General features: G+C 37.7%; 1 protein-coding gene across 2 annotated transcripts in view; it reads right to left on the minus strand.

Moving 5' to 3' along the window:
- The window catches only part of PPA2 (pyrophosphatase (inorganic) 2), a 117,593-nt gene extending 98,342 nt beyond the window's left edge, over positions 1-19,251 (minus strand). For both annotated transcript variants that reach the window (XM_021711921.1, XM_008057260.1), the window contains exons 1-3: positions 19,070-19,251; positions 4,511-4,575; positions 1,529-1,573 (exon numbers count right to left, since the gene is read on the minus strand). In XM_021711921.1, the coding sequence (XP_021567596.1) occupies positions 1,529-1,573; positions 4,511-4,575; positions 19,070-19,247 (288 nt within the window). In that variant the 5' untranslated portion in view covers positions 19,248-19,251. The remainder of the gene's footprint in view (positions 1-1,528; positions 1,574-4,510; positions 4,576-19,069) is intronic.
- Between the last annotated feature and the right edge of the window lie 700 nt (positions 19,252-19,951).

The raw sequence follows: 19,951 nt of genomic DNA on the forward strand, positions 1-19,951 counted from the left end.
GTATATGCGGCAGGGACACTCCTCCTTCAGTTCTTCTATTTCTATTTTTTTCCATGTATTTTTGTTGCAGAACTCAAAAAGAAAAACTAATAGCATATATAAAAAAGCAGTCCATATGTTTTATATATATATGGAGGAAAAAATAGGAAGAAATCATTCTTTTTTCCTAACACTTAAACTTGCAAATAAACCCAAATCAGACAGCGTACAACTTATAAACTGTGCTCTAAGAGTTAAATTTTAATTTGACTGTCTGGACTCAGAATATAGTTTTCCCATTGAAACAACTGCTTCAGGTTGATACCCAAAGTTCTCAGGGACCTATAAAGTCTTGTTCACCCAACCTCTAGGGCAGTGGTTCTCAAGCATCATATTTAGAATACACCTGGAACACTTGTTAAGCATGTAGATAAGCCAGGACCCATCAAGCAGAGGATAATCTAGGAGCTATGGGATGGGGCTAGGAATCTGAATTTTTACCAAGCACTTTAAGTGGTTCCAGTGTAGATGGCTCAAGGACCATTTGGACAAATGACAGCCTAGAAAAAAATAGAAGAAGGATAGCAAGCACACTTTGTAGGAATTAAACAGCTATGTTTGGAAGTGAATCCAAAGACTGGAGTCACAAGTTTCATTTGGTGTAAAGAATATAGTAGATAGAAATAAGGATGGAAAGGTAAAAGAGAGCAGGAAGGTAGCAGGAAAAACTGCCTGGCATCAGTAGGATGAAAGGACACCTGTGGCAAGAGATGGGATGACAGTCATCAATCAGATGTTCTGGTCCTAGGTCAAGAAGTATTAAAGGTTTGACAGCCACATAGTTAAAAGATATATTCAGAATATATTTATTTTAGCATATAGTTGGTATAACTTTTTTTTCTCCTATACTTCCAAAGACTATTGGTTCCTGGGTTCTAAAGCAGCCTCTCAAATTTTCTATCTTATAATAATAATAGTAATAATAAAAATAAGGTAAAAACTGACCAATTCTCCTATGAAGTACATTTACTTTAGACCTCCTTCCATGATAAATAACTTGCTACTAATATCTGGGTTCCTGTGCCAATTCTCTCAGGCTTTTCACTTACCAAATGAAATGGTAATGAAGTACCTAAAATAATCCAATTCATAGAAACAGAAAGTAGAATAGTAGTTACCAAAGGGAGGAAATGGGGAGTTGGTGTTGAATGTGCACAGAGTTTCACTTTGGAATGACAAAGCTCTGGAGATGAATGGTGGTGATGATTCCACACCAATGTAGAAGTACTTTATGACACTGAATTGTACAAAATAAAAAGGTTAAAATGGTAAACTTCATGTTATGAATATTTTCCCACAGTAAGAAAAATTAAATGGTGATATTTGTTCTAGTTACCTTAAAGAGGTACTAGAAGAAGAACATCAGAATTCATATGGAAGTCTTACAAGGGGAAAAATTTTTGAGGCCCTTTACAAATGCAAACTATCACCAAGGTCTTTAAAAGACAATAGAAAAGTGATTCACAAAAATAAAAACCTTTAGATATACCTCATATTCTTCATTCCGTGCCTTCTTTGTAGAAATAGCATTTTCCTATAAAAAGAAAAAACTGTATTATTATTGTAATATTTCATGAAAGAATGCAGTCACACTGCATAGCAACAAAAGTACGACGATTGTAGAAACACTCTATTACAGAGGCTGAAAGAAATAGGATTCAACAGAAAACCTACCCAATTCCCACTTTAGTTTTTCCCTCAGCATCATCAAAGTGTTTCATAAAATAAATTATCCGAAAGCTAAATCTCTTTCAAGAATATTTTCCTAGTTTTTATAAAATAAGCATAGGCGGTGTTCAGTTTTTAAGGAAAGACAGGCAGTTTCCAGTGATTAGGCTTAAAACAGTCATTTCATTATTGAAATGAAACCCCAGGGAGCATGACTAACAAGCCGTGAAAGTATTCCGGCTGCACCTCCTGCCTGTGAATTCTACCAAGGTGTGATTACTATGCCTCCACCAGGCACTTTTAAATGAAAACAGACTACATGGTGGGTAGAGAAGAAAAATTACGCCATTCACAAATGCTCACACAGTATGCATAATGTTTATATACCAAAATGACTACTAACGAAGGAAACAGAAAAGTAATTATTCCAAGTTGACCCTGAAACATTATTTCTGTTCCTAATACACTATATACTCCCTAAAAAGTAAGAGTTCTGATCATTACTGACTGAAAACTAGGGAAACCTACTGACATGACCACTGTATATCAATCTCTGTATCTCCAGAACTCACTGACACCTGATTGTACTTACCCTGCCCTATCATCAATTTTGCCTAATCCCAAATCTCATATTCTCCAAAACCCACCCTCAGACAGAATGTTATGCTCACTGAGATTTTTTAGCTCACTCTGTTCCACCTTCACCTCTACCTACAACATGATTCTCAGAAATACAGGTGCATTATTACTATTATGAAATACATAGATTTTGTTATGATAGATGCCTGATGACACTTCCTACCAGTAACCTTTTTATCTTACATTTCACTGTATATTTACAGTGCTTAACATTATCTGATTTGTTTTATAGTTGACTCCTCCAATTTAGTAGAAACTATATTTATCTTATTAACCACTACACACTCAGTGCCTAGAATAGTGTCTGGCTCATAATAAGCATGTAATGATTATTTATTGAATTAATAAATTAATGAATAAATGAAAGCATGCACTTTTGGCCAAAAGCAAGGAAAGGTGTTTGGAGACATGAGATATTTAGGCCAAAACAAAATATAACACAGAGACATGTATACACACATACACTCTCACACACTCAGAAACACACAGTAACAGACAATTCTTTTTGCCTTTCTTTGGTTTCTTGCTCTTTCCAGGTTATATGACGCTTTGTCCTGCAGCTCAACTGTTAAAAGTAATGAGCTGGAGGCATTACACAAGAGAAGTGAGAAATACACACTCTGAAGTTAGAGCACCTGAATTCAATTTCACCTCCACAACAGACTAGATTCTTGACCACGGGCAAGGTACTTAACCTCATTAACAAAATAAGCACAGAATAGCAGTTCCAGAAGGACTAAGATAATGTATGTCAAGCACTGAGCATAGTTTCTCCCTGTTGCCATCATTATTGACAGCTGTAGGGTTGGAAGGCGGCACAAATCCTACTTCACCATCCATAAAATCAGTATTCGCATGATATTCAGCCTCAGAGGTAATTAACACCAAGGTCAAACAAACCTTCCATCTGAAGCAGCTTTCTTAGTTCTTTACCGGCCTCAGCCACTACACTGATCTCCTCACAGTCCTGGAAAACCCAAACCCATTCAGCCCCAAATAATCTCAACGTGGAATGTAGTCCTGGTTATTTACTTACTAGCTGTGCCCCCTTAACAAATTTGATCATTCATTACTTGGAAAGGAGATAACTTCCAACTTCATGATAGTCATTAATATCCACTATCAAATATGTCATCTTGCAACTAATCAGGAGAGATCTCAAGATGCCTCAAAAATTTTGAGGCCCCAAATAAATTATTTTGACTTTATAGCAGCAGTTTTCCTGGCATCTTTTATATCCTGACAACTACCAAGTGATTTTAAGTTCTAATAAAAAATAGCTATTTAAATATCACCATTTTTACCCCTGCTCTATTTTTCTAGCACCTGTTTCATAGAGTGGTTAAAGAGCACGCACTTTGTGATCAGAAATGCTTGTTTTCAGAATCCATGGGAAAAAAAAAAAATCCAAAGGAGAAAATGTCTACTATAGACAGAAACCCAAAATATATTTTTTTAAAATCTCACTTTTGATAAAGAGACTAATTATTAAGTGAATGCAATTAACATTTATGTCAACTTGCCTAGGAGAAATTTAACAACAGATTTCCCAATTCTCACCTATAATTCACACGAAGAAAGGTCCACAGGTCTTACTCAAATAAAAGATACAAATCATCGATTTCCACTCAATGTGGTAAGCATGCTAATATTAAGGTGAACTTAAAACAAAAACTTAAATAACAGAGACTATGATCAGAAATGTTTGTTTGAAACCTAGCTCTGGCAATTACCAGGTATATTATATTAGACAAGTCAATAAAATGCCTTCAGTCTCAGTGTCCTTGGAGATAATAGAAACTCATAAAAATTAAATAACATTTGTTCACATGGTGGCTAGCAAAATAGAAAGTAATCCACAAAAGTTAGCTGTATTGTTATTAGAAATAAATCGCTTGTTAACTTCCTAAATTTTCCTTAAATCTTTATTTCCTATCAAATTCTAAGGCTTATGGATCACTAACACCCTTTTCTCCCAAGTCTTCCTGAAAGAATCCTATTCTCATACAAATTTTAATTCATGAGAAGCTTACAACCTTGTTACAATAACTTATGTTTCTCCTTCTGACTTCTAAGCCACATTCTTCCCTTTCAAGGTGCTCCCAAAAAGCATCTTATGATGATACTAGAAGTACATATTTTCTTTCTCAAGTCAAAACAATACCTCTCTGGAGTTCACCTTCAGAGGAATGTCATGAAAGGGGGAAATGTAGTGATCAGCTACATTTTCTGCAAAAGAAAATAAAAAAATAATAATTAAAACATAAGACATATTGTTCTTTACAGCTATAATATCTTTATCCACTTTTAAACTTATCCACTTTTTTCAAAGCTAACTTTAACTCCCAATTTAAAGTTTAATTCAACTTTAAAACTTGCCCCACTCTGAGGACCAAAAAGAAATACATACCTCTTAGACCATATTTGGGTTGCTGAAATCATTTACCTATCCCTGTGGCTTAAAACATCCATACCAATAGTGCCAGGGTGGTAGGCATGGGGGACATAACATCAATAAGGTTACCTGATCTCAAACCAGGCAAAGTGGGGACCAAACTTTACCTGTATGATGTCCACTTGTATACTTAATCCTGAATTGTACCCCCACATCTTTAAAAAGAAAAGAATTGGAGGAGTCAGATTTTAAAACCAGGCAATCTGACTTCAGAATCCATGAGGAAAAAAAAAATCCAAAGCAGAAAATGTCTACAATACTGAAACCCAAAATACTTTTTTAAAAAATCTCACTTTTGAAAAAGAGACTAATTATTAAATGAATGCAATTAAAATTTATGTCAACTTCCCTAGGAGAAATTTAACAACAGATTTCCCAGTTCCCACCTACAATTCATATGAAGAAAGGTCCAAAGGTCTTATTCAAATAAAAGATACAAACCATCTATTTCCATTCAATGTGGTAAGTATGCTAATATTAACGTGAGCTTAAAACAAAAACTTAAATAACAGAGACTACCTTATCTTAAAGTTGTATAATAACATATATATTTGAAATACTTTCAAAAGTGTATACTGTTTTAAACAATGACCCAATATGCACTTTTTGTGGGGGGATACATTGATTTTCAAAAGATGGGCCTGATTTAGCAGTACAAAATTTTTACTTTGTAATTTCCTAAGTCAGCATATGTTATACTTCTGGCCAACTATCTCTTTAGCATAATTTTCAAAATGAGATTTTCTTAAGAATATTTTAACAAAATAAAACAATACCCCAGCATGCAACTCAACCCCTTCTCTAGGAAGGCCTAGTTCTTTTTATTGGAAAACAGTAATTAGAAATCAAGATCTGAGTGCTGGTGTGCTCATTACTATTGGGGTATAGTCAGTCCTTGTTTTATTTTTTGTGTCAGTGTGGATTCACGTATGTTTCTTTTATATACTGGGCTCTAACTCAATATTCCAGTATGTATTTTCCTGCTCAAATTATTCTAGCTTTGGCCTTCGATAGCTTTTTAATGTCATTCATATTTTCCCGTAACATCTCTCCAGCCTTTTGCCTTATGCAACATGCAAGAGTAGGACCTTTGGGGTTTTCTGGAGTTTTCAGTTAGAACCCAATGTACAAAATAAATACACATGAATCCAAACTGAAACAAATAAATGATTGAATAAATAAATGAGGAAAAAGAAACAAAACCAAGACTGAGAAACTGTAACAGATTAGAGGAGACTAATGAAACATAATGACTAGATGCAATCTGGTATCCTGAACTAGAGCCTGGAACAGAAAAATGATATTAGAGGAAAAAGTAGTGAACTCAATAAAATCTGAAGATGAGTTAAGAGCATGTACCAGTACTAGTTTCTCAGCTTTGACAAACGTACAATGGCAATGGCAATTAATGTCAAATTGCTAACTTAGGGGAAACTGGGTGAGAGATATACTGAAATTCTGTACTTTCTTTGCAACTTTGCCAAATGTAAAATCATTCCAAAATTAAAAAATTATTAAACAACAAAAAAAAGTCCTGGCTTCTGCCAAATAAAAACAGAGGTGCATAACTTAACAATAGCCCCTACCCCATCAAAATTTTATTTCTTTCTCCTATGCTGTGTGCTTTACATTAGTACTTATCACTAGAATTAAGATCTGAATGAAGTAGTTTTCATTATTGGTTATTTTTTGTTTGCTCTGTTAAACTTTCTACTGACTCTCCAGCATCTAGAAGAGTCCTCAGCATTTAGTAGGCATTTAATAAATATTTGCTGAGCAAATATTTGTTAAATAAATGTCTCTACTGCTATTTCAGTTTTCCTTCTAAATCATTAATATAATTTTTATTTTTCCATCTTAGCAACAAGATAATTCCTGAAGGATGTGAGAGAATGTGAAAGGATGTCAAAGACGAGAAAGAGCAGACAAATGGCAAAGTACATAAACTCTTGCTATGACCTATAAAGCTCTTTTTCATCAGTTAAAAGAATGCACCTTAAAAAAAAAAATCTTCCCTTTCACACATTACATCAGATTTCATATCTCTGCCTAATTGTCAAAGTTATCAATGAGCAACACAAGGAACAAAATTATCATTTTTTACGCAATTATTTACTTTTCTAAATGTAACATACTTAAATGGGTCATATTTACATATTTTCTATTCAAATAAAATACGGTGATGGAAACTGGAATTGGTGCACTTGCTTTGGAAAATAGTTTGGTAGCTTCTTATAAAGTTAAACACATAGTTAGCATGTGACCCAGAAATCCCACTAACTAGTTAACCAACAGAAATGAAAACATATTTGCCCCAAAGTCTCTAAGTAAATGTTTATAACAGTTTTGTTCAAAGTCATCAAACACTGTAAACAACCCACATGTCCAAGTGGCAAATGGATAAACTATGTTATACCCATACAATGGTCTTTTAATCAACGGTATATTAATTACTCCACAATAAAAAAGAATGAACTATTGATACACATAACAAAATGTAAGCATCTAAAATACATTACATCAAGTGGAAGAAGCTCAACTCAAACAATTCCATAGATATGACATTCTGGAAAAGGCAAAACTACAGCAAAAATCGCAGATCGGTGATTAGTTACCAGAGGGTGAGGATAAAGGGTGAAGATGAGTCTAAAGGGGACCACAAAAAGATTTTTTTAGAGTGGACCTGTTCTGTGCCTTGATTGTAATGCTGTTTACATAAATCTATACTCCTGTCAAATCTCAGATGTGCCCATAAAAAAGTTAATTTTGCTGTATATAATTTTTAAAATAAATAAGCATGGAACTGAAAGAAAACCAGAAAGAGAATAAGAAAATATATAGTCAGCCCTCCACATCTGCAGATTCAACCAATCACAGATGGAAAATATTCTGAAAAAAAAAAAAAACAGAAAATAACAATGTAATCAAAAGTGGACTGGATAAAAAAAATGCGGTACATATACATGATAGAGTATTACGCAGCCATAAAGAACAAAATCATGACCTTCACAACTTGGATGCAGTTGGAGACTATCATATGAAGTGAACTATCACAGGAAAAAAGAACTGAACACTACATGTTCTTACTCATAAGTGGGTCCAATCACTAGGCACACTAGCACAAGTGTGGGACCAGCAGTCACGGCCCTGCTAGGGGAGGGAGATGGAGGAGGGCAGAGGGCATATGGTAACACAAAGGGTATCTGGTCCACTACCAGGAGGAGTGAGGGCCACCTAGAAATCCAAACTTCATCTGCATGAAGCCTACTCATTTAGTAAAAACTTCCATTAAGATAAAAACATTACATAACTATATAATAAATTTTTTAAAAACAGTACAAATAAAACAATACAATGTAACAGCTATTTACAAAGCATAACAATGTGTCAGAATATAAGTAATCTAGAAATGATTTAAAGTACATGAGATATTTGCATAGGTCATATGCAAATAATATGCCATTTTGTATCAGGGATTGGAACACCTGCAGATTTTAGTTTTCATGGGGTCCTGGAATCAATCCCCTACAAATACAGAGAGATGACTGTAATACATAAATGGAAGATCTTGTTTCAAGAACTATCAATTTGTGATTGTCCTCTCTGCTTTAAGTGACAAAGTAAAAAGGGTAGACCTCTGAAGAGAAGAAAAAATACAATCCTTAACAGACTACTTCAACTGTTACATTTGGGACCTATCACTGAGATGGAAATTAATAGTTTCAGCTCTAAGAAGCCAGGATATTATACAAACAAGGAAGTTTGATATGAACTAAAGGAGTAAAAGAAATTTGGCACAATAGCCTGATGCCTATGTATTTAAGAATAAATGATAATTCTAAGACACTGATTTGGTGCTAAATTTCCCTAAAGATCCAGTGCTCCTGTTAACTGTGGACAAGCCCAATAAACTTATTAAGATGTAAGATGAATGTTACTCAAGCCTAAGGAAAAACAGCACTCAACTAAGCTATAATAGTTAAAAATTTGTAAGATGTGTCCATAGGTGTCTGTCTCCTTACATTAGGATCTAAATATTATATTCTAACACTTAGACAATGCCCATATATATTAAAATTGTTTTCTAAATGTAATTTTGGAAGGCAAAGAAGAATACAAATAAGTGAACAATCTGTATTTACTGACAGATAACCAAAGCTACTAGAAGCTATTCAGATCAAGAAATAATAATCATAAATAAAAATGTAATAATGAAGCAAAAAGAATAAAAATAACTCTTCTAGAAAAAAAAAAAAACATGGCCTTGGGTCTAAGATAGGGATAATGCTTTAATGGGCAATGTATCTATAAATTTGCATAGTGCAATGACTAGAAAAGCCAAGAACCTGACATCTAGTTATTGAGCTTGATAAAATCATTCATTTCTCTGCAGCTAAATTTTCTCAATAGTTTCTTCCATTAAAATAAAAACATTTTATAGAGTCTTTCAAACATATGTAAAAGACAATCAACTAAATTCTGGGATACAAAAGTGATAGAAAGTGATCTATGCCCAAAACTAAGACAAGACATCTTACACCAAGTAAAACACAAAGGAGTTCTCTCAGTGCACTTACAAGACTAGTCATTTCATTACACTAGTCATTTCTGTAATGCACAAAGACAAGAACTCATTAAAGGTTTTCCAGGGTCAGTGCTGTTACTATGCTATTAGTCCCCATTTGAAGGGTATTAAGATTCTCTAAAGGTGGGTTTAAAGAAATGTACGATCAGTCATGACCCCCCAGCAAAACATGAGATAAACTATACTATACATATGAGCCACAGGCAGAGATATGGTATATGGAGGAAGCACTGTGCAACACACAACATTTCTTCCTTTTTTTTTTTAAAGTAGGGTTTATCGAGAGGACAGAAAAGCTCCCAGAGAGGGGACCCAAGGGGTTTGCCCACCATTTCTTAAAGATAATGGAACTGAAGCACACATCAGCGACAGCCCTTTCTCAGAGCTGAGTAAATTAATGACACATCTTAGGTTAAAACATTATTATCTGAAGCTCAGGCTGCTTGCTTCCTTACAGTTAAAAACTAGCTGTTGCCAATTTGCTTTTTTAAACACTTTGTTGTTATTTAATCAAAGCAATGCATGTGCATGACTAAAAAAATAAAAGTCCCTACCTCTCTCCAAACCAGTTCCATTCCTGAGAGCAACTCACTTTTAACTCTTTATTTTAAAACTAGTGGCTTTCTTCATCTTTCTAAATAATATATCATTAGTTTTTATCTATAAATTTTAGAAATTATCTAGATTCTAATTCACAGAGGTAAAAATTTAGCTTAACTTATTCCCAGCCTATTCACCTTAAATTCTTGATTGGCTAATGTTAACACTTTACAGCTTAATTCTTTGATCCTCCAAATATAGATGGTATTTCTTGACTCCAATAACCTGCATTTTACCTCTATTTTCTCATTCTTTCCATTTTTGTCTTGTGATCTTTTATTTTTTTCATTTCAAGGCTGACAAAATGTTCTTTGATGTCAAGTTTTCTATGCTTTCCTATTAGTATATATCCAAAATTGTCCTAAGATAAGAAAAATCTGCAGCATTAATTAAACCGCAGATCTCTAAACCCCCATCCCATGCCTAGTGAATCAGAATCTTAAGGAGAGAGACCAGTATTTTTAGCAAGCACACCAAGGAATTCTTACTCAGGCAAGTTTGAGAAACACTGTCTATGTGATTCTCATCCCTTTGCAGGTGCCTGTTAGCCCCATCTCCCTCTACCCCAGACCTTTAAGACCTTCTTTATAGCCTCATTATTTTCTGGAGATTGCACAATAAGGTGACTGGGAGTCATAACACCTGGGTACTTCGATTCTTAGGTTTCTCCTACTATCCCTTTTATAATTTCTTCTCTATTTTGTCTGTGCTTTCTAAAACTCCTATTAGTCAAATGTTGGAATTCCTACATTGAATCTCCATGTCTCTTCTTATTACCTCCTTTTTCTATCTCTGACATTTTGTTCTATTTTCTGGTGTATTTCTATATTTATCCCCTAATTAACATGTATTAGTTTCCTAGGGCTGCTGTAACAAATTACTACAAACTTTGTGGCTTAAATCTATCACACTTTCTATTGTTTCTTTAATAATCATATTTTAACTTGCAAGAGGTCTTGTTCTTTGCTGTTTCTTGATAGTCTTCACTTCCTTTCCTTTATAATAGATGCAACAGTTTTTAAAATCTCAGAGAACATTCATTTGACACTTTAAAAATCAAGTTTTCTTCTTTCTGTTTTTTCCTACTTAATTCTCAGGAAGGAAGATTTAAGAAATAGCTCCTATCCTCAAGCTTGGCAGCTTATTTTATTTTATTATTATTATTATTATTATTATTATTATTATTATTACTATTTTGAGTTGTGGTCTCACTCTGTCATCCAGGTTGTAAAGCAGTGGCATAATCACAATGGTAGCCTAAACCTTCAGGGCTCAGGCGATCCTCCTACCTCATTCTCCCAAGTAGCTGGGAATACAGGTACATGCCACAACACCTGGCTAATTTTTTAATTTTTTTGTAGAGACAAAGTTTTGCTATGTTGCCCAGGGTGGTCTCAAATTTCTGGGCTCAAGCAATCCACTCGCCTCAGCCTCCCAAAATGCTGAGATTACAGATGTAAGCCACCACACCCGACTGGTCTTGTGTTTATTAAACTCTTTCTCTATAGCAACAACTGCTGTTGGTGTATTGGCTTTTCTGTGCCATGGGCATAAGAACCCAGTCAGGCTATAACAATATTTACTGGACATATACACCATACTAAGCATTGTTCTAGGTACTAAAAATACAAATTCCAATCCTTTGTTCTTATGGAAATTATAATCTAGTTGGGGGATACAAGCAATGATTATGTGTATACTGTATCAGGCATCATAAGCACTATACAGGAGAACAAACAAGGGAAAGTAAAGAATAACTAATGGAAGTAATAATATTTTATACTGAATGGTCAGAGAAGAGCTCTCTGAAGAATAAAAGTTCAACACAGACCTGAATGAAGTGAGGGGGTAGGTCAAGCAGACATCTAGGCCAGTATTAGATCAAGAGGGCCTTATGTACCATGGTTTTTTGGTTGTTGTTTTTTTTAGTGAGACAGAAAGCCACTGGGGCTTTGAGCAGAGCCTGGTTCCCTTCCATTTTAAAAAGATCAATGTGATTGCTCTATGGAAAGCAGAGTATGGGGGAGCAATGGTGAAGAATTAGAAGGTTACTGCTACTGATTCAGTGAAAGATGATGGTGCCACAGATTAAGTGGCAAGGGTGGAAGTGGAGAGAAGGAATTGTCTTCTGGTACATGTCAAACAGATATGCTAATGAGTTAAATGTGAGATAAGAGTAAGAGAAGTAACAAGAATGATTTCTACCAAAGACAAGTTGCCTGGGGCTGGGAAATCAGGAGTTCTGTTTTGTACTGTACATCTTAGATACTGAAGTGGAAATACAGACTAGAGTTCAAAAAGAGATTGGGGCTAATGTTACAAATCTGGGACTCATAGCTGATATCTAATGCTATGGGATTTGATGGGATCACCTAGAGTAATGGTCTACAAACTCTAGCTGATGGGCCAGATCTGTCCCACATTCTGTTTTTATTTTTATAAAGAAAATTGTTAGAATACAGTCACACCTATACTTTCTGTCCAAGCCTGTATACTACAATGGCAGAGCTAAGTAGTTGTGAAAGAAACCATATGGTTTTCAAATCCTAAAGTATTTCCTATCTGGCCCTTTACAGAAAATTTCACCAACCTTTGCCCTAGGGGAGGCAGTCTACACAGGGAAGCAGGCCTAAGGATTGGTCCTAGGCCATGTTCAAAGTTTAGAGTTCAGGAATATGAGAGAGATTCAGCAAGAGATAATGTGAAGGAGAAGCCATCAAAATAAGAGAGAATGCTGTCCCAGAGGCAAAAAGACAAAGAAAGCATTTCAAAGAAGAGAAGGTGAATCACTGTGAAAAGCAGTGCAGGGAGGTCATAATGAGAAGAGGACCTAAAATTGACTCAACACCTGAGCCCAGGGGTTCAAGACCAGCCTGGGCAACTTGGTGAAACCTCATCTCTACAATATATTAACAACAATAAAAAATTAACCAGGTGTGGTAGCGCACACTTGTAGTTCTGGCTACTTGTAAGGCTGAGGCAGAAGGATCGACTGAGCCCAGCAGGTCAACGCTGGGATGGCCGTAAGCATGCCACTGCACTCCAGCCTGGGCAACAGAGTGAGACTCTGACTCAAAAAAAAAAAAAAAAAAAAAATTGACTCTTAACTTTGCAGCATACAGGTGACAGGTGGCCTTGACAAAAGCAGTTTGGTAGAATAGTAGTAATGAAAGCCTAACTTAAGTGATCCTAGGCTATTTGGTCTATGTTTAAGAGACTAGAAAAACTGACTGGGAACACTGTGTTCCCATGGAGATTAACAGGTAAGAGGCTGGTTGTTACACTGGAGTCCCCAGAAGCCAGCATGCAAAGCACTGGAGGGCAGCAACACCATCAGGTGTCCTACTTCCCTCCCAGCACTTCCTTCAGTTTCCATAGAAGGCACTAGCACAGCCCTCATGCACAAGGCCTGCATGTGTATTGTGTGCTCTTTGTAATAAAACTTAAGTTAATCCCCTGTGTTAAGCCCCACATCTCACTATAACCTTCTATCCTATCTGACATCAACATGCTCAAAAGTTCTCTGTGTTTCTGCAAAGCAGTTCAGTTTCTTCTTAAACTACATCCCCCTCAGCACATAGACGTCTGCAGGGACTTCTACCATAAGGCTTCACCAATAACCCTATCTCCATCTGTTTTTTAATCTTCTATGAATATTTCAAAATCTCAAGCTCTGGTGGCTTCTTATTTGTTGTTTTGTGATGACCCTTTCTTAACTCTATCACTTTACTAGGATACTTATTATAAGGGAAATAAGATAAACGATGTAGTCACCATGCTATTTTATCTCGGTACTGCACATTTGTCAAAAATCACACTGTATTCCTAGACATCAACTAATAAATTCTATCTGTCCCATCAATATACATAAGCCACTGCCAAACAGTGTTACAACTTTTCCTTTGATTGGTCTGAAATAAGATTTATTCTATCATTGTGTTAGTTTTCTATGTGATTCTCTCACAAGAACAGGTTGTACTAGAATGAAAGTTTATTACAGATACTAGCAAGTGAGAAAACTGAACAGGAATGTGAAACATATATCTGATTTTATGTCTATGTACCAAAATAGCTACATGCATGCCAAGTATCAACATACTATTACACAGAAGCCATTTATAGAGATTCTTATTGGAAGCTTTGTTTTACTTTATTTTCTGATAAAAAGATTAAAACTTTAAAGAAGCTTAAAAATCAATTTCAATAAAAATGTCCCCTCTGTTTTATATAGATTGCAAGATTCATATTTCACAGCACTTCATTTAGAAAACTTTTAAGGTTTTAAGAACTAAAAAACAAAACATTCTTTCCTATATTCACACAATACCCATTATGTTCTATTGTATCAACTGAAGTTCTACAGTATGGGCCAACTTTTTAAAAAGTTGCAGGAACTCACATTTAAGACACAAACACATTTTGAGATTATGCACAGGAAGTTTTAAGTCCACATGGCACATTCAGTGGCAGATTCTACCTACTGTCCAAATGATGTACTTAAAGAAATAAGAATAATTTCAACATAAGCATATGCTTACTATAAATTACAAAGCAAATTAATTTTATAGAACTACATGATTCATTCTCAGGCTAAATAAAAGCATCTTGAATTATCCACAGCACTGTTTTTCTAAGCAAACCAGTCCCCTACCCTATAGAAACAAAATTCCAAATTATAAAAATTATAGTTTTTCCCTATCCTTTGAGAAAATCTTAAAATCTAAAATGAAATTTCAAGATATTAACAAAACAAAAACACCCAAGATATCAAAGAATACTGACATGCAATGGTAGGTCCTTGGTCCCATATAAATGAGTCTAACTGCATTATGATTTCATAGTTAATTTAAAAGACTGGAAAAAAAAACCATTAAAACTCTGAGACCTGGAAAGCCAAGTGTGATGATGCAAACCTGCAGTCCCAGCTACTCTGGAGACTGAGGTGGGAGAATCACTTGAACCCAGGAGTTCAAGGCTGCTGTGAACTATGAGTGTGCTATTGTATTCCAGCCTGAATGACAGAGTAAGACCCCATCTTAAAAATAAATAAACAAACAAATAACTCCTCTAAGATCTAGGTATTAATAGGAATACTTTCAAAGTACTTAATTTTAATCCACTTCAAAGAATATAACAGTAAGAATTTTAGTCTAATGTCTTAAAGTCAAAAGAGAAAAACAATATACATTAAATATCTACCATGTGTGAAATGTTGATAATTACACACACAGTCTCACTCAACTGCCATAGCAATTCCATAAAATTACTAGTGCTGCGCCCATTTTAGATATGGAGAAACCGAGTTAAAGGGATGTTATCTGAGCTAAAGCATGCCATCTGGTGGTTAATTCAGTTAAGTGACTTACCCAAGATGGTAGTCAGGACTACACGTAAGTGACTATTAGTCTAGAACTGTTTTCACAACGCAGTTGCTTCTGGAAGTTTCCAAAATCATCCCATTCAGCATTTCCCAAACTGAGTTCCGTGAAACTCTGGTGTCACTAAAATGTTAATAAATATTCTGAAAAATAAGCACTCTGTAGTTCAAACTTGGGACAAGTAACTTTACATCAGAATTTTCCAGAATTTTAATATGCACATTATTACTTTCCAGAAAGGCAATAAGATGGGAAGTATTTTAATTTATTAAACCATAAAACCCTTTGTTTATAGAAAACCTAATAATATACCATGGGATGCTTGCGTTCAACTAAGCACAGTTTGGAAAATGATTATCTAGTTAAATCTCCTCACTCGATAGTTTAATAAAATGAGGTGCAGAGAGGTGAAGTGACACAAGCCCACACAGCAAGTTACTAACAGCCCAGGGTTGGCATTACTCCCACCAGGTTGCTCTTTCCTCTAATCATTCTGCCTCACTTTAGTATTATTTCCACAAAGTTCAATACCATTTTTAAAAAGTATTACCTCGATCATTTATTCTGATTCTTGTGAATGGCAGTAAAGAGAAAACGTTTATCTTTATTTGGGTGTTCTACCTCCCAATGCACTACTCTGTCAGAGACTTGGGATATATTTGGAAATGTGGAAAATGATTCCACTTTAAAAACACGGATAACAATTCTCTGTCGAGTAGAGCTCTACTCGTGTTTTTCTTTGATGTGAGACAGAATTACACCTTAGTATTGCTTATAGATACCATCTAACTTAAACAGATGCAATTTGTGACCAACTTTATACAGAACAATTTGTTCATTGTTTTCCCCTTACCCTACGCCTCCCGAATTGACTTCTTTTCACTTTGTCCTACCCTTTCAGCAAGTAGTAAACAGTTCTGGGCTAACGATGCCATCTGGTGGTTAGTTCAGAAATTGTTTAACCAATGTACCTTCCAATCAGGCTCTTACTATTTGTACCTCTCTTCACAACCACACTCTTTCTTCCAATTCTTGCCCATTTACCTCAGCAAAACCTTCTTTTCTACCCTGTTTATCCAACTGAATGGAAAAATATATACGTTTTATTTATAGCACTCTAGTTATATGCAAATCATGAGCTTGAAGTGCACTTGCAGCTAAAGAAACAAACCAATGAGAAGCCAGTATTACCTCAAAAATGCCTTCCAATAGCCACCCTGTCCCAGTAGAATGTTATTCATCCAGTGCCTTCAAGGAATACCAGAGTTGTAAAGGACCTTGAGGATCAGTTCAAGGTCAACTGCTTCATTTTACAGCTGAAGAAACTGACCCCATGAGAAAGAAATAATCACCTGCCCAACAGAGCCTAGGCCACTTTATTCCAAGTCCAGCGCTTGGTCAACTACACTATGCGCTCCAGGCTCCTCAAACTGTTTTTGCTCAACCAAACATTCAAGTAAAAGATTTTTCAGTGTTTTCTATGTTTTCCTTCATTATTAATCTCTTCAGGGTAGGGCCCATAACTAAAACTTCTCTGCACCATTCCTTAACAGTATCTAACATACTTCATATTTATTGATGCATATTTATTGAGTGTCCACTATTAACTGCTCTACTTATTGCAAATCTATGATACTTACACTGTATTATGCGGTAGACTAGCTTTGATCTGCTTAAAAAGCTAACTTACATTTTATAACTTTGTTTCTATGACTATTCTTCCTGGTAATCATCAAATGGTAACTTTTTGGAACACAATACATTCAGAAAATTGAGACTTCCCATTAGTTGTTCCTGTTCACCTGATCAATCTTAACAAGGATAATAAAAAAAAAACAAAAAAAAACTATGCAGCTTACAGCAGGGGTCCCCAACAACCCCCCCCACACACACACACACACAAAACTGAGTTAGGAACTGGGCTCACGGCAGGAGGTGAGATGTGGTAGACAAAGTCTGTAAAACTCATCGGTATTTACAGCTGTTTCCCATTTGCTCACATTACCCCCTGAGCTCCACTTCTTGTCAGATCAGCAGGGGTATTCGATTCTTTTAGGAGCACGAACCCTATTGTGAACTGCCATGCTAGGGATCTAGGTTATGGCTTTTTATGAGAATCTAATGCCTGATAATCTGAGGTGGGACTGAGGTGGTGATTAGTAATGAGGTTTGATTGCACAGAGACCACAATAAATCAATTGTTTGCAGACTCTATTAAAGCCTCTATCAGTGAGTGGCAAGTGAGTTGATGTACTTCAACTTATAGCTGCATCTGGTGGCAAGCTTTAAGTCAGAATCCAGCACATACTTTAGTCCATGCGTGGTCCACTCATTATTTTATTTACCACTTCCATCCATCTGCGCCTCTTTCTTTATGGTGAGCTGCATAATTATTTTATTATATTATATATTACCAATGCAATAATAATAGAAATAAAGTGCACGCTTGAATCATTCCCCAACCTCCCCCCCCCCGGGGAAAGATTGTCTTTCACTAAAACAGTCCCTGATGCCAAAAAGATTGGGGGCCACTAGAATAGAGGGGAAAAAGCAACTATTTTAGAAGAAAATAAGAATTTTAGTACCTGATGCATTATAATCACTAGACTTAAGGCAAGTTCTGTCTTCTTTTCCACTAAATAATCCTCAACCATAAGATCACATAAAATAACTGTAAATATTTTATAAACTACAAATATCAATAATTACGATAGATATTATTAATAGTAATATATTCCAGGTCCTGTGACAAATCACTTTACACATGCACAATGTCACGTAATTCTTGTCCTATTTTACAGATGAGAAATACCAAGGCTTAGCAAGTGAAGAAACTCGCCCGGGGTCACAGAGCTAAGAGATGGAAAAATCCAAGAGTCGACCTTAGACCCGAAAGCCTCCAGAGCCGGTCCTCCGAAGAGGTGCGCGATAACGTAAGGCCAAGCCTACAGATACGACCACTCCCTCAAGTCTCTGAGGTCACTGGTCATTATTTTCAGGTACAGTTGGCGTACACGGGGAAATACCGGGCTACAAGTCGCTTCGCCCTCGGCTTTTCCAATTGATGGGGGGGTAGGGAGATGTGGGCTGGGGTGGCGTGGGGGGGGCGGTAGGGGCTACCCTAGAACCAACGAGGCTCTTTGGGTGCGGGTCGCATTCAGGGTGCAAACCTGTGAGTACACATTCGTGTTTCTGGGAAAGAACCTTCATGAGCGGCCCTTAAAAACAGAGGACCCGCCGGACTAGGCGTCTCCGGAGTTCCGCCTGCCCCGCCAATGGCAGGTCGCTCTCTCAAGGAGGAGCTTTCTGACGCCACCAGGAAAGCGGCGGGTGGGAGCCTCCTATTCATAACCAAGATGCGTGAACCGAGAACCGCGTCCGGGCAGCCTCAACGGCTGCGGCCGGGCAGGCTGGCCGCGAGCTCCGCCCACGACTCGGGGAGGGAGGCTGGCAGGGCGCCGTGTCGCCGTGTGGCCAAGGCTGCCCTCCGCGTCTGGATCCGTCGCCCCCTCGCTGCCAGCTCCCGTGGCTCGGCGCAGACCTCGGCGTCAGGGATGTGGGTGGGACGGCGCGGGGGCGCCGAGAGAGCGCCGGAGGGAGGGAAGGAAGGAGGGGCCGCGCGGGGCGGCGCAATGTCCCCTCCAACCCGTCCCTCTCCCGGGGGTCTCCGGCGCGCCGCGCGGCGCTCCTCGGCGGGCTACTTACTGAAGAAGAGGCGGTAATTCTGCGAGTAGGGCTGGCCGCGCTCCTCCGTGCGGTACAGGGCCATGGCGCGGCGCGGCCCAGCCCCTGCACCCGCTCCCCGCTGCAGGAAGGTGGCGGCGGGGGCAACGGCGCGCCCACCCCGGCCCGAGCGCAGCAGCAGCAACAGCAGCGCGCGCATGGCGGCGGCGACCGTCCGGCTCTGAGCGGGGCGGCGCTGGGGGACCCAACCCGGCCGCGCGCCGGCGCCCTCTACCGCCCGGAGCCGTCACTTCTGTCCCGGGGCTGAGGCTGCCATCCCAGGTCAAGGTTCAAAGAGGAACAAGATAAGGGCCTCCATACCTGAGGAGTAGCTCACTGCCACTCCTACGTGATTCCATCCCTTTATTTATCTTGTCAGTGTTTATTATGTTTTTATGATAGTAACGTAATATTGAGTGATTGCTCTGTGCCATGGACTGCTCTAGACCTTGTCCAATGTAGCTGAGCTACACTCACAGACATCATGTAAGACAAAAAAAATCACCAGCATGTGTACGCCCAGCATGTACACACACACACACACGACACCCAGCATGTGAGTGCATGCACACACACACATGCACACACAGCTCCCAGCACACAGTGCACACACACTCCCTGGCACACATAGGACCCTGCGTGCACACAGTGCCCAGTACACATGGCACCTGTGACACACATGGCAGCTGACACACAGTGTCCTGCAGGAAGGTCCATGGGCCAGGTCGTGCCCAGCCACCAAACACGGCACTAGGAGCAGAAGGATGAACCAAGGCAGGAAGAACACTGTTCCTGTAAAATTGCGACCTTGACAATGGGTTTATAAAGCAAAATCCTGCTTTCTCAAATGCCATCTCCTTCATG

The sequence above is a fragment of the Carlito syrichta genome, unplaced genomic scaffold, assembly GCF_000164805.1.
Source record: "Carlito syrichta isolate Samal-C Ts95f unplaced genomic scaffold, Tarsius_syrichta-2.0.1 Scaffold302914, whole genome shotgun sequence".
In the NCBI taxonomy this organism is placed as follows: domain Eukaryota; kingdom Metazoa; phylum Chordata; class Mammalia; order Primates; family Tarsiidae; genus Carlito; species Carlito syrichta.